Source organism: Tripterygium wilfordii, chromosome 9, assembly GCF_013401445.1.
Source record: "Tripterygium wilfordii isolate XIE 37 chromosome 9, ASM1340144v1, whole genome shotgun sequence".
Classification (NCBI taxonomy): Eukaryota; Viridiplantae; Streptophyta; class Magnoliopsida; order Celastrales; family Celastraceae; genus Tripterygium; species Tripterygium wilfordii.
In genome coordinates this window covers 1966470-1980964 of record NC_052240.1, presented here as the reverse complement: position 1 = coordinate 1980964, position 14495 = coordinate 1966470, and the positions used below count along the sequence as shown (strand labels likewise).

The following is a 14495-nucleotide window of genomic DNA, read 5'->3' as shown; positions in this document are numbered from 1 at the left end:
CTCGGCCATCCTGTATTTTATTGTTTATATTGCATAGGATTCTAGTTGTCTAGGTAGAAAGGAAAGATGGTCGAGAATCCATTAGGGGCTGGTTTAGTTTCCTTGAAGGTTGAAAGTATGCCATGGTCCCATCCATGGAAGAGGGAAGGAGTTAGTTGGGTTTTCGGGTTAATACAAATTTTGGTCACCAAAAGAAGGCGAAACACCATTTGCCAAATCAGCAATATTTGACAATGGTTCAACAGAAAATTTGGTGACCTGTCGGTGGCAAAAAATTGTGTTAGCCCATGAGATTTCTATTAAGGCCTAAGCCCAAAAATTGATTGATTTTGGATACTTAATAAAATTGTTTTATGAAGGGCCCCCACAAAGTTTAGAAGCTTTTCTCTGTTGCAGGCTGTGGGGTTCGAACCCACGCGCACATATGTGCAGAAGATCTTAAGTCTTCCCCCTTAACCTCTCGGGCAAACCTGCTGATGAGGATTATCCTAATGCAGTTTTTATTTAAATAAATATTTGATTTGTTTGCTTTAAGTTTAAATCTTTCCAATTTTGGTATGAGCCCAAACCCACAGAAGAATAGACAAACCGGAAAGTAAGAGACAAAAAGATTTCAATGAGGCACTTTCGGACAACGCATTCTAATTCGTACCATTCATTCAAAACTTATACTTCGTGGCACATTTCAGTTTGATACAAAAGACAAAAAATGAAAACATAGTACCCAATACTAACATAGGACACATAAATTAAACTTGGTATTTGAAACATCTATGGTTTCATTTCTTCTGATCACCCCGAGAATTTCTCAACACAACATGTTTATCGGACAGTTGAGCCAACATTTATGGTTTCACGCCCAAAAGGGGACTGAGAACAGCGTGAAGAGAGTAGAGACACAGCAACATGTAGATTATCGCAGCAGCAAAACCAGCGATAAGAGAGCCTGTAACCTTATCGCAGAACTTAGGAACTTGACCACAAATAGGCAACCAACCTGCGTGACTGTTCCCTTTCTTCCCCACATAAGCTATTGCAAGCGCTGCAGATATGCTTGATGTCAATAATGCTGCCATGAACACATCTAGAATCACCATCAGCCGCCACAACAAGCTCTTTGACGACAGAATAATGGCTATAAGTGTGTAGCAGCTCACTATGGCTTCTGCAATCACAAAGTACCTAATAACAAAACAATAGAAATACATGGTCATGAGTACAAAACTAACTGCAATTAATCCATGAAGAGATGATATTTTACTTGAATGAAGGAGTATTGTCGTATTTGGCCTTGAATGTCAAGTTCAGTACATTGGCAGTCTCATGGGTTGTGACCATGACCACAACTGCAGCAACAGTGGCACCCAAGGCTAGTAGCCTTAAGAGAATGGTGATGACCCTTTTCGTTTTAGCCATGGAAGATCAATTGTCTTTCAATGGGGTCACTAATGGAGCTTAAATGGGGACAATTTGTGAAATCATGTTGGTAGAGTTTGGTAACCAGTCATCATTGAAACACTTTAAATTTTTGTTTGTAAACTTTAGTGCACAAAAACACACGTGTCTGGTCAACTACTACCTACCTGAATCTCTACGGCCGTGAACCATGTTAGTACACGTGCATGTTAGAGTTTGGCCTTATTTTGTACGTGAAGATGGCTAAGCTACTACTGTGATGATCCTTTGGTTTAGGAGACCAAATATGCAAAGAGGGTGGCGGTGGTTGAGTGTCAATTGTTCAATTTCCACGAACCGAGGGAACATTTACTTTATCAGTAGTGTTAGGTAGGGGTGCTTGGGGGCTGCTGTAGTAAAAACTACAACGGCCCCTGCTGTAACACATTTGAGGTAGTAAAAGTTTTTTATTTATTTTTTAAAAATTATAGATGTGTAGTATTCGGTCTAACGAATCCAACGATATATTTTTTGTTCTAAACAAAAATCAAATTCATCGCGATCGAAACATCGAATGTTTTGAGTTTATATTCAACGGTTTAGAATTGTTATGTCATTTTTATGTTGGATTTTATTTTTGTTTTGGACAAATAATATATCATTGGATTCGTATAAATGATCAAAATATAAATATAAATTTTTTGAAATTAAAAAAAAATCACTCGAAAGTGTAATGTAATTATAGCATGGGCTGCTGTAGAAAAACTACAGCAGCCCCCTCTTACCCTGTTAGGTAGCTTATATAGTGGTAGTCTATAGGAGCCCAAATATCTTAAACGAAATTTTAAAAAGTTTTAACTCTCAAAATACATGTTAAATTTTTTTAAAAATTACATATTCAGAATCAACATATAAAACTCTTTCTAACAAGATCCATTGTCGATGAGTTTTATTGGGTCAATCTTAATTCCATTGTTTTATTCAATGAAATTTCTTAATACCATTGTTTTTTTAATGAAATTTCAAAAACAAATGAATTCATAAGTAAAAAAATGAATTCTAAACTGTGCTTTAAAAAACAATAGAATCAATATTAAAATAATAAATTTTGGATAATGAATTATGGGATAAAAGAGTGTAAATAAAACTATTCCATTGATTAAATCAATGAAATAAATCTGTTGGGCTACCAAACAGATAGGCTACATGTCATTTTTGTTACTTTATTTATATGATTGATTTCCACTATTTCTTCATCGGAAGCACTATACATCTATAAAATAAATATCCATAAACTTACATAAACATGTGACATGCCCATGTGGATTCTTTAATAAAGTTTGTTTATTTTTTTAATCTATATGATATGTCTTTTTTACTTGTCACCTAGATTATGTAAGTTTATGGATTAAAAAATTATGGATTATATCATTTTGGTTTCTTCATAGTAGGTATAGTTAAGCTATAATTATTGGATGTGAATGACCTAATATACATAACCACATTTATTGTCATTTGCATGATGTGATGTGACCAAGTAAATTTAATTAGGGACTGTACCAAATTGAGAGAAACTCTAAATGTAAAATATTAGAGCATCCACATTGGGTGGTGTTTAGAGTACTCCAAACAATAATTTATGGATAAGTGTAAAGTTAGATCCTCACAATGGGAGCAAAGTGACTCTTGAAAAATGCTGGTTAATTTGCCCACACTCCTTATTTGGAGTACTCTCTACTTGTTGAATAGTATCCCTTATCGGACCCCACTCAACTCACACCCATATGACACATGTATTTTTTTCTCACTTTTCCTATTGTATTTTCTCTCTCCAACCCCTCTTGTGCAACCCTTTTAGAGTGCTCGACTTCTTTTTGCCATTGTGGGTGTATTGAAGCCAAACACTTGAGAAGCACAAAGTTTGAGAGATAAAGAGTGTGTGCACAAAATTTACCACCGTGGACGCTTAGTGCTAGGTATCAAGACAAGACAAGTAGTGTTAGGTTTTGTGTCATAAAAAAAAGGTAGTGCTAGGTATCTCAATTGTATGTATCCCAAACTCATCTAACTTGATATGAAATGCAATGATGGTTTGCTAAATTTAAATGCAATGGAGCTCACACAAATCCACTCATTGCATATCACGTCATGTTGTGATAAGTTTGGGATACAAATTTTTGGGATATTTACAATTTTTGTACAACGATTTTGGCCTTGTTTTGTGGGGCTGTCCCAACGGCGCTGCTTCACATCTTATGAGCTACCATTTGTTAAAAGTTTCACCAAATACTTCATAATTTTTATTAAAATTTTTTTCCACAACTTTTAAGCTAACAATGAAAATCAATGCAATTGCTCAACGGCTCAACTAAACAGAGCCTTTATTGTTGGGTGGGCCGTGCAATATGACTTGTAAACTTCAAGTAGCGAGAAAGGACTCGGTCCTGAACGGCCTTGTGTGCCGGCCTAGTTCATTAGGCTTCCTTCCATATTGGACCTGATCCCATGCGTCGCGATGGGCCATAAGAAATTGTCTCGGTGTCTCCAAATGTACAGCAAGTGATCTGTTCAAGTTTGAGCCCAATTACTTTGTCCCAGTCACTTCTCAGGCCCAGTGAAGACTCGGTCACTGGACTGAAACGACATCGCATCCATCGCTACGTCATATTTGATATTCCACGTAGGCACTACACATTTAATCACCGCCTTCCCTTTCCCGTAACACTACAAAGGAAACACTCGGACCGTGTAATGGCATTATTTTCTTCCTACAATTCTCTAACTTATACGACCTTTTCCCTCCGCGATACGGTCAGTGGAGCTGCTAGGGTTTCACCGCCATACTTGAATTAACTGGAATCATGGAGGAAGATCCAGAATATGATCCACAAATGATGGAAGAAGAAGACGATAGCGAGGAAATAACACAGGAGGATGCCTGGACGGTAATATCGGCCTACTTCGAAGAGAAGGGGCTCGTCAGGCAGCAACTCGACTCCTTCGATGAGTTCATTCAGAATACAATGCAGGAAATCGTTGATGAGTCTTCCGACATCGAGATTCGGCCCGAATCTCAGCACAACCCTGGCCAACAGCCCGATTTTGCGGAGGTAGCTTCAATTCTTGAAAATTTGTTGGCGTTGGTTCCCAGTGCCAGGGTTTTGATTCCTAATTGAATCTTGAAAACTTTCTGGAGTCGTGAATGTAGCTGGGTTCTCAGTCTAGGGTTTGTGGAGGATAGAAACTGGTACCGGTTCATACAGCTCCGTGAGTTCGTCTCTAATTTGATTGCCGATTTAACTAATACTCGAGTCCATGGGCTTTTGTTAGGGTTTACTGTGCTGGAGAGGTTGTTAAAGGTTTTTCTATAGTGATGGATCCATCCGAGAGAAGTTTAGTTTCGATTATTGGTCTATATGATCTGTGGATCATGTGCAAAGGAGTTACTAGGTTCATTGTTCACCGTTATGGTTGTGATTGGGGGGTATCTTTTGAATTGAAGTCCTTGCTGGAAATTTTGGCGGTTTTCTATTTACTTTGGAAACAGGGTTATCTGCTTGAATCGTGGATGGCTGATTCTCCAATCTGTAGTTCTTACTAAAGGTTGAAAAGATAGTGAGTCTTAAATGAAGAAACAATTAAATAACGACTTTAATGGTCGTCCACGACATTGAGAACCAGGGGAAGACTTAAGATCAATGTTAAAGAGTTGTTTATCATACATGATGATAGCATGTTGAGTACAAATTCCATTTGAGAAGCCATGCCTCAATAAACTGGCCAATAATAGGTAGGATTCTTTTTCAGTGGCCTCTTTGATAGTCAGTCACAGCTTTCAGAAAAAATATCCCAACTTAGAGAGATAGCTAACTGGCATATCAACGCATTCTATTGAGGATTTTTATTTGAGTATTGTTTCTCAACTTCTTTTTGGTTGTAACTGGTATGGTAGGGATAGCTAACTAGCTAACCGGCTAACTGGTATAGAGAGATAGCTAACTAGCATATCAAGGCAGTCTTTTGAGGATTTTTTATTTGAGTATTGTTTCTCAACTTCTTTTTTGTTGTAACTGGTATGGTGGAGACTTTAGGGTTGAATTACATTTTGGGAGTGTTGCGTTTTATTTTCTTTTCATTTCTTGTATATTTATCTATTTACCATGACTTTTGTGGAAGATATAAAATCTTCAATGATTATTCAGATGCTGCAAATCGTGTGAAATTCGCTGTAGATTTAATTTTAATGTTCTATTATGTTGTGAATTTCAAACTGTGTACGCAACAGTTGCATTTTTCAGTGGGCTTTAGGGCTTGTTCTTCTGTGCGAAATTATGATGTTTTAAGATTCAAAAGAACATTTATGGAAATGTTGTTATTGGTTTTAGAAAATGATTACATATCATTTTCCTATTGTTCTAATAGTCATTTTTGGGGTTTACTTGCAGACTATCTATAAGATCAGCTTTGGTCAGATATACTTGAGCAAGCCTATGATGACAGAGTCCGATGGAGAAACTGCAACTTTATTTCCCAAGGCTGCGAGGCTGAGGAACCTAACCTACTCAGCCCCTTTATACGTGGACGTCACAAAGAGGGTTATTAAGAAAGGGCATGATGGTGAAGAAGTCACAGAGACACAAGATTTCTCAAAGACCTTCATTGGAAAAGTATGCTGTTTTCACCTACTTTTACTGATAGAAAGAGGAGTTTTACTGTTGATTGACAATTTTATTATGTGTTATTAGGTCCCCATAATGCTCCGATCAAGTTATTGCACATTGTACGAGAACTCGGAGAAGGATTTAACGGAACTTGGGGAGTGTCCATATGATCAAGGTGGGTATTTTATCATCAATGGGAGTGAAAAGGTTCTCATAGCACAGGAGAAGATGAGTACCAATCATGTTTATGTGTTCAAGAAGAGACAGCCACACAAGTTTGCATATGTAGCGGAAGTTCGATCGATGGCAGAATCCCAGAACAGGCCGCCTAGTACCATGTTTGTGCGGATGCTTTCTCGAACTAGTGCTAAAGCGGTAATTGGAATTAGTCGCGGTGGTTGGAATGCTTTTTAGGAGCACTCTGTTCACTTCTAAGTAATTAAGGATGTTCATATTTACATTCTTTCTTTTTCGTTGTGTAATTGCAGGGATCTTCAGGGCAATATATTCGTGCTACGCTTCCATACATTCGAACCGAAATTCCGATTATAATTGTGTTTCGTGCTCTGGGTTTTGTTGCTGACAAAGACATATTGGAGCACATATGTTACGACTTTTCTGATACGCAAATGATGGAGTTGCTTCGACCATCTCTAGAAGAAGCATTTGTTATTCAAAATCAACAGGTATCACTTTGCAAATTTCTTTTCCCTTTGTTTTTGATTTGGGGTGCAGTTGTTTGCTTGATTGACTAGCTACGTGAATGGTCTGCATACATTGATTTTCTTTTCCTTTTGAATTTGTATCAAGTAGAACTTATCTGTTATACGTCTGCTGGACCTTGTTATTCTTTTCTGTCCGTTACAGGTTGCATTAGACTACATTGGAAAACGAGGATCAACTGTTGGTGTGACTAAGGAGAAGAGAATTAAGTAATTTCCATCTTATCATAATTTCACTTGTCTTCTGTGTCACCCATATGAGGTTCAGTGGTACTCAAGTAATTTATTATGTGCATCTTCCTCATAGGTATGCGAAAGAGATCCTACAAAAGGAAATGCTTCCTCATGTTGGTGTTGGAGAATTCTGTGAGACAAAGAAAGCTTACTATTTTGGGTAGGTTTGACATGTTTCTATGCCTATGCATGTGATGGTGGCATTCTGAATAATTTCATTGATATGTTGTTGCATCTGACAGATATATCATCCACCGGCTTCTACTTTGTGCACTAGGCCGAAGGGCAGAAGATGATAGGGATCATTACGGCAATAAAAGGCTGGATCTGGCTGGCCCTTTACTTGGTGGCCTGTTTAGAATGGTAGTGTTTTTTTGTGTGTGTGTGGAAGCACTGGCAATTGTGTGAATATGGATTATCACATTTTTCATTGTTCTTTGAATATTTGATTGTTGTCTTTGAATGTGCAGCTCTTCAGAAAACTGACAAGGGACGTGAGAGCTTATGTGCAGAGGGTTCTTCCCATAAACCCATCTTGTTTAGTTTTCGATATCTTTATTAGAGGAATGGTGCTTATAGTTGCATCATACATGCATTTTGCAGTGCGTTGACAATGGAAAAGATGTTAACCTGCAATTTGCAATCAAAGCAAAAACTATCACAAGCGGTCTCAAATATTCACTAGCTACTGGGAACTGGGGGCAGGCTAATGCAGCTGGTACAAGGGCTGGAGTGTCACAGGTGAAGAAGCTGCTTTTACTGTCTCTCTTTCGGTATTTGTGAAGACAATGGGTTTCTCTTCTAGAATTGCTTATGTTGTGTGGAATGATTTGACAGGTGTTAAATCGTTTAACATATGCCTCTACCTTGTCACACTTGCGAAGATTGAATTCACCAATAGGCCGTGAAGGTAAAACATCTTGAGGATATGCATGCCAGTTGATTTTTTTTTTATTTGAAGACTTTAACCTCGATTGCTCTTTGGGATGTGATTCGGTTTCTCCATTTTTAGATTTTTGTGGCTGTTTCTGCTTTTGGCTCTCTTCTTCTCTGATTGAGGTTTTCTTTACCAGGGAAGTTGGCAAAACCTCGTCAGTTACATAATTCACAATGGGGAATGATGTGTCCAGCTGAGACACCTGAAGGCCAAGTGGGTGTTTAGCGAATTAAGTGAATCTTGCTGTTTTCAGCTGTTGAGGACTTTATTTGTTATTGGCACTTATAAATTATAATTGTGTGTATTGGCTGTTTTATCAGGCATGTGGACTTGTAAAGAATCTTGCGCTGATGGTCTACATAACAGTTGGATCAGCAGCGCTTCCGATCTTGGAATTTTTGGAAGAGTGGGGTACTGAGAATTTTGAGGTGCGTTCATTATACTTCATATTGAATCTGTGCTAGCAACTGGTGATATTATAGTGCTCTTTGTTTCTTCTTGTGTTCTTTTTTTCCCCCTATTCTTGCTTTTGATACTTTTGCTTGGTTGGCAGGAAATATCTCCTGCAGTGATTCCCCAAGCTACAAAAATATTTGTCAATGGTTGTTGGGTTGGTATCCATCGTGATCCTGATATGTTGGTGAAAACTTTGAGACGTCTGAGGAGAAGGGTGAGTATGACAGATTACTGAGTGCTTCATGCTATGGGTAAAAAAAATCCTTTTTAACCCTTTTGTACCAAATCCCCCATCTAGTGGCAGAGCTTGCATTTAATGTTTCCCTTTAGGGCAGTTGCTTTTTTTTTTTTTTGCTTTTGAATTTCTGAAAATTGTTTGCATATGGATGTGTTCGTACCTTTTGATTGTGTTAGCATATAAGTTTATTATGGGATAGAATTTCTTCTTGTCAAATCTTATAAAGCATATAAGAAAGAAAAATAAAGTAACTTGAACAGGTTCAGTATAGAAATGAGGAAGTTGTTATTATGGTCGACACCCATCTTATAATAAGATAAATTTAGGTAAGTAGTACAAGGTGAATCAAAATTTAGATGGTTGTAACATTGTTGCTCATAGCACTTTTGAAGGAAAATTAATGTAACTGGAATTGATGCAAATATATAACTGAATTTTTTTTTTTGATGGACATCTTTCTTATAATAAGAAAATTTTAGTTAAGTTGCCCAAGTTTCAATCTTAGACTGTGGGTGGATTAATGCTAATTAATCTTTCTTTGTCAGGCCATGACTAATCAAATATGTTGGTTTTCTAACTCTTGGGGTTCAGAACATGCAATCAGCAATCTCGCGTATTTAACAACTAGAGATTTATTTGGTTGAGAAAACAACAAGGATTTTACTTGGTACAGAAAAATCAAAACACTATAACTAAGCTGATAATGTTGTAGTTGCACTGGCAAATTGAACATTGGACTTCTTTTACCCAAGCACCTTCAGCTAGATCCCAACAACACCCTCCAAACATATCTTTAAGTAATAGGTCGTTGTGCTGACACTTGTGCCAACCAAATGATGGTGAGCAATGGATGCTGATTGTTTCGGACTTCTAAAATATGCTTCAATCAGAAACTTTGTGTTTTAAAGGATTTTCTTGGTGTTCAATCAATAGGATGTTGTAGGGGGAATTGGAGTCCTACCCATGCATGTAAATGCTAATGGAGTCTTCATATGCAGGTTGATGTCAATACTGAAGTTGGGGTTGTTAGAGATATCCGTCTGAAGGAATTGCGGATATATACTGATTACGGGCGCTGCAGCCGTCCTTTGTTCATTGTGGAGAAGCAAAGACTTTTGATAAAGAAGAAGGATATCCATGCATTACAACAAAGGGTGAGCCATTGAGATTTGCATTTATGTCGTAACTTAAAATGCATTGCCTACTCTCTCTCTGTGTTAAAGGGGATGGGGTTCCTTATGGCCTTATGGCAGGATGGTGAAGTGCTTGACCACTTGAACTGGGCCTGCTCCTCACCAAATGTATTACTTTTACCTTCAGTAATTAAAAGTTTTGTTCTTATGTCTTTCAGGAAAGCGGGGAGGATGGGGCATGGCATGAGCTTATTACTAAGGGATTTATAGAATATATTGACACAGAAGAAGAGGAGACGACAATGATTTCCATGACTATTAATGTAAGAGAAACTGCTTTGTTTGATTGGAACATGTCTTATTGTAGTTCATTGATTATTCTGTTCTCTAAGATGCTACGAGACGAACAAAGATTTAACTGCTGAAAAATTGTATCCAGGACCTTGTACAAGCTAGGTTCAATCCAGAGGAGGCTTATTCAGAAACTTATACCCATTGTGAGATCCACCCATCATTGATTCTTGGTGTTTGTGCTTCAATCATTCCTTTTCCAGACCATAATCAGGTAAGCCTTTCATGCTGGTGAAGTTTTTTGGATTAAGTATATTTCTATTATGTTTCTATTCAAAAAAAAAAAGAAGTATATATGTATTATGGCTTTGATTGACCTTTTTTTTTTTTTTTTAATTCTTGGTCTAATTAGTCCCCACGTAATACATATCAATCTGCCATGGGTAAGCAAGCGATGGGAATTTATGTCACCAATTACCAATTCCGAATGGTATGATTTTGGTTCCTCTCAATATTAACATTAGCTTATCTTTTGAATGGCATTCATCTGTAATTTTATTAACTTGTTTCTTCTCTGCTTCATCAGGACACACTGGCTTATGTTCTCTACTATCCTCAAAAGCCCCTTGTTACTACACGAGCGATGGAGCATCTCCACTTCAGGCAGCTTCCCGCTGGCATTGTAATTCATATACCTTAGATCACTTCTTTCTTCCTTGCCCTTCACTTGGCTGTAGGTGCTTATGACCTGTTCTCTGTGTGATACTTTCTTAGAATGCAATTGTTGCCATTGCCTGCTATTCTGGGTACAACCAAGAAGATTCAGTCATCATGAACCAGTCATCAATAGATCGTGGATTCTTTCGATCACTTTTTTTCCGATCATATAGGCAGGAATACTGACTCTTCCTTTGAAATGTGATTTTTAATTCCATTTTTTCTTGATTATATATGCTCAGATTTTGCTGTGTCAACTCTTTTCCTTTTTCAGGGATGAAGAGAAAAAGATGGGCACACTTGTGAAAGAAGATTTTGGGCGTCCAGACAGAGCTAACACCATGGTAAAAACCAGAATTTAGATTGTATAACTTGCCTGCTGGTGAATATATTGGAATGACCTCCATTAAGAAAAGGTAGAAATTTCACGTGGAATTATATTTTACAGGGAATGAGGCATGGCTCTTATGATAAACTTGATGATGATGGTCTTGCACCTCCTGTATGTATATGTTTGATTTGTTTTGCTACCATGTTTCATCCTGTTAGTAGATGAACTGATGAAATGATGGCTCTTTGTTGTCTACTAATGTGTCTAAGGGTACAAGAGTTTCTGGCGAGGATGTAATCATTGGAAAGACAACCCCTATTTCTCAGGAAGATGCTCAGGGCCAAGGATCACGATACACAAGGCGTGATCATAGCATAAGTTTGCGTCACAGTGAAACAGGAATGGTGGATCAAGTAAGTACTAGTTCCACTTATTTTCACTAGTTTGTTTGAAAGATGGTTCTGTTGTATAGACTGGAGTTGTCTTGATTCTTTAAATCTTTAATATGAGAAATCGGTTGCAGGTTCTATTGACAACAAATGCTGATGGGTTGAGGTTTGTGAAAGTAAGAGTGAGATCTGTTCGAATACCACAGATTGGGGACAAGTTTAGCAGTAGGCATGGTCAAAAGGGGACAGTGGGCATGACTTATACGCAAGAAGATATGCCATGGACTGTGGAAGGCATCACACCTGATATCATTGTGAATCCCCATGCTATTCCCTCTCGAATGACAATTGGTCAGCTTATTGAATGTATAATGGGCAAGGTTGCTGCTCACATGGGAAAAGAGGGAGATGCCACTCCTTTTACTGATGTCACTGTAAGTTTCATTTCTCTAGGATTCTTGAACTAGAATATCTTGTGTTGACGGCATGGTTGGCTTCAAAAAGCCAAACTTGTAAATCTTTTGCTGATTGCTCTTGATAGATCTGAGTGTTCAGTATGATGTCGGTCTTTTAGTTGGAAGCACAAATGAAGTGTGTTAGAAGCCATTGGTTTCTGTAAATCAGTGAAAACCAGTATTAGCAGCTGAGGCAGTGAATATGAAGATTCTTACTGGTGCTTGGTCATATTTAGTGCTTCCAAAAGTTAGGTGGACTTTGGTTACTCTAGATTTTGAACTAAATTATTTTAAGTGAATTTTTTTTCATGTGTTACTTTGTCATACATTGGAAATTTCCTTCCTCATTTTTAGCCTGGTCTTTTTAACAATATCTGACAGTCTTAGGTTTGATGCAAGTCAAAGTGCATGGTTCCATTGTTTTTGTTGTTTGAATTTTTACCATCTAAACTGATTATTTTTCCCTTTCTAAAGTTGAAATATGGATGTGGTATCTAGTCCTCTATATTGCTTTAATTGGTCTAGTTCTGGAAATAGTTGATCTGTGCAATGTTGATATTTTAGGTGGACAATATCAGTAAAGCACTTCATAAATGTGGATATCAAATGCGTGGCTTTGAGACCATGTATAATGGTCATACTGGCCGTCGTCTCACTGCTATGATATTCCTTGGTCCCACATATTACCAAAGATTAAAGCACATGGTGGATGACAAGATCCATTCACGAGGTCGTGGGCCCGTGCAAATTCTTACGAGGCAACCTGCTGAGGGACGGTCTCGTGATGGTGGTCTTCGTTTTGGAGAAATGGAACGAGATTGCATGATTGCTCATGGTGCTGCTCACTTTCTCAAAGAGAGATTGTTTGACCAAAGTGATGCATATAGAGTCCATGTATGCGAGCGTTGTGGGTTGATAGCCATTGCAAATCTGAAGAAGAATTCCTTTGAGTGTAGAGGTTGCAAGAACAAAACTGACATTGTCCAGGTGACGTTTCTTTATTACTAACCATTTTTTCGCTGCTATGCAAATTTTCCGTTTGGTGCTTGCATCTATGTGGCTTATGATTGTACATGCAGGTCCACATTCCTTACGCATGCAAACTGCTTTTCCAAGAGCTTATGGCCATGGCGATAGCACCAAGAATGTTGACGAAGGATGAAAAACCACCCAAAGCCCCAAAGAAGAAAGGAGCCTGACAAAATTGACTCCTGAACTCTTGAAACTCGAGGGTTTTTGTAATTGCGTGCTGCGGAATGTAAAGAGTCAGTATGTGTAAACACCGAATATGAGATGGTATGTAGGAACTTCAACAGTAGTAGATACTGTTTCACCATCAAAAACAGTTGTCTTCGGGAATTGCATGTTGAGGGCCGAGCTTCTGTGAGCTAAAGATAAGGGGATGGACTACCAGTTTAGCCGTTGGAAAGTTCCATTCCGAATATAATAGGCCATGGAGATGTTACTGCACGTATGTTTTTGTTTATGTGGTTTTTTTTTTATTTTTGTTTGGAGTCATGCATATATGTTGTATAACCCCCAAAACTAGTGATATTGTTCTGTTATTATGGAATATCCAAACCAAAGAGTCTGGGGGTTTTGTTCACAAAAAAAAAAAGAAAAAAAAGAAGTGAATTTGGATGTTTAATTTGAAGTAATGGAAGAGAGCATGGGTGATTGGATAACGTAGCCAAAATTATCTGAGTTGGGGTTTTGGTTTTGGTTTTGTTTTTGATGCAGGAAGCAAGCAGCTTATTGCGAATCTATGGACATTATTATTCTTTGCTTTGAAGGCACATATTCCTACTTTTGTCTTCTTTGAGGAAAATAATGTCAAATTACTCGACACATGTTGTAATGAAGTAATCATAGTTAAATCAAAATGATAGGAGACCTTGGCATCCACCATCAGGCAAATGGCTTTGGGTGATACTCTGGCGAAGATATTCTTTTCTGAAACAGAAACGAATAATGTGAAAACCATAGATTAACACATAAAGAAGGTTCCAGTAAGGTCTTTCTGTGCAATCTTCAATCTTCATTTGATGCATTTTCCAGGAAAAAAGCAAGAGTTCTCTCAAAGTGCTGAATGCCTTTATCGTCCTGCCGCTCAAATTTGAAATTAGGTTTGAAGCTATTGATATAAGCACGACGGTTTCCAATGATGCAGAAGTTGATTTCCATGTATCTCAAGGACGACTCCAATTTAGCAATTCTGTCAGCACAAGGTTTCTTCTATGTGACGGACGTGCGGTCGACTTGATGAAGACAATAAAAAGCCCAAGTGAATGAAGTAAACGGGACGAAAGCCCGATCGAAGCGTGGGCACAAGAGGGGATAAGTCAAAAGTATCCAAATCCAATTGATTCGAATGGAGAGATGAACGAGACAAGAGAAAAAAAAAAAAATGATGTTGCTGCCCAGGATCGAACTGGGGACCTTCAGTGTGTAAGACTGACGTGATAACCACTACACCACAGCAACCTTGGTGATGGATTAAGATGTTGAAGTAAATAATAATGCTGATTTTTCCAAC

At 37.9% G+C, this 14495-nt stretch overlaps 2 protein-coding genes and 2 non-coding genes across 4 annotated transcripts; 1 reads left to right on the top strand and 3 right to left on the bottom strand.

The window, feature by feature from the left end:
* Window positions 1-391: 391 nt before the first annotated feature.
* Window positions 392-474, bottom strand: TRNAL-UAA. Its single transcript has one exon. It is a non-coding gene; the product is annotated as a tRNA-Leu (tRNA).
* Window positions 475-625: 151 nt separating this feature from the next.
* Window positions 626-1431, bottom strand: LOC120006097 (CASP-like protein 1C3). Its single transcript, XM_038855982.1, has 2 exons — window positions 1262-1431; window positions 626-1182 (listed from the first exon to the last, which is right to left on the bottom strand). The coding sequence occupies exons 1-2, from the start codon at window positions 1414-1416 to the stop codon at window positions 846-848; spliced, it is 492 nt and encodes a 163-aa protein (XP_038711910.1). The 5' UTR covers window positions 1417-1431; the 3' UTR covers window positions 626-845.
* Window positions 1432-4151: 2720 nt separating this feature from the next.
* Window positions 4152-13648, top strand: LOC120006095 (DNA-directed RNA polymerase II subunit RPB2). Its single transcript, XM_038855978.1, has 25 exons — window positions 4152-4505; window positions 5841-6062; window positions 6141-6431; window positions 6545-6742; window positions 6924-6988; window positions 7086-7172; window positions 7255-7375; window positions 7483-7527; window positions 7616-7753; window positions 7850-7922; window positions 8086-8162; window positions 8270-8377; window positions 8503-8619; window positions 9642-9797; window positions 9995-10099; window positions 10216-10341; window positions 10480-10557; window positions 10654-10749; window positions 10842-10957; window positions 11059-11128; window positions 11233-11286; window positions 11385-11528; window positions 11639-11938; window positions 12524-12946; window positions 13039-13648. The coding sequence occupies exons 1-25, from the start codon at window positions 4257-4259 to the stop codon at window positions 13156-13158; spliced, it is 3579 nt and encodes a 1192-aa protein (XP_038711906.1). The 5' UTR covers window positions 4152-4256; the 3' UTR covers window positions 13159-13648.
* Window positions 13649-14370: 722 nt separating this feature from the next.
* TRNAV-UAC lies at window positions 14371-14443 on the bottom strand. The gene has a single exon. It is a non-coding gene; the product is annotated as a tRNA-Val (tRNA).
* Between the last annotated feature and the right edge of the window lie 52 nt (window positions 14444-14495).

Bases quoted from the DNA above. Each gene is read 5' to 3' on its own strand.
- LOC120006095 (XM_038855978.1), top strand. From the start codon at position 4,257: ATGGAGGAAGATCCAGAATATGATCCACAAATGATGGAAGAAGAAGAC. The intron at 7,754-7,849 runs GTGAAGAAGCTG...ATGATTTGACAG, and splicing joins CAAGGGCTGGAGTGTCACAG to GTGTTAAATCGTTTAACATA. The intron at 10,750-10,841 runs GTAATTCATATA...ATACTTTCTTAG, and splicing joins GGCAGCTTCCCGCTGGCATT to AATGCAATTGTTGCCATTGC.
- LOC120006097 (XM_038855982.1), bottom strand. From the start codon at position 1,416: ATGGCTAAAACGAAAAGGGTCATCACCATTCTCTTAAGGCTACTAGCC. The intron at 1,183-1,261 runs GTAAAATATCAT...TTTTGTTATTAG, and splicing joins GACAATACTCCTTCATTCAA to GTACTTTGTGATTGCAGAAG.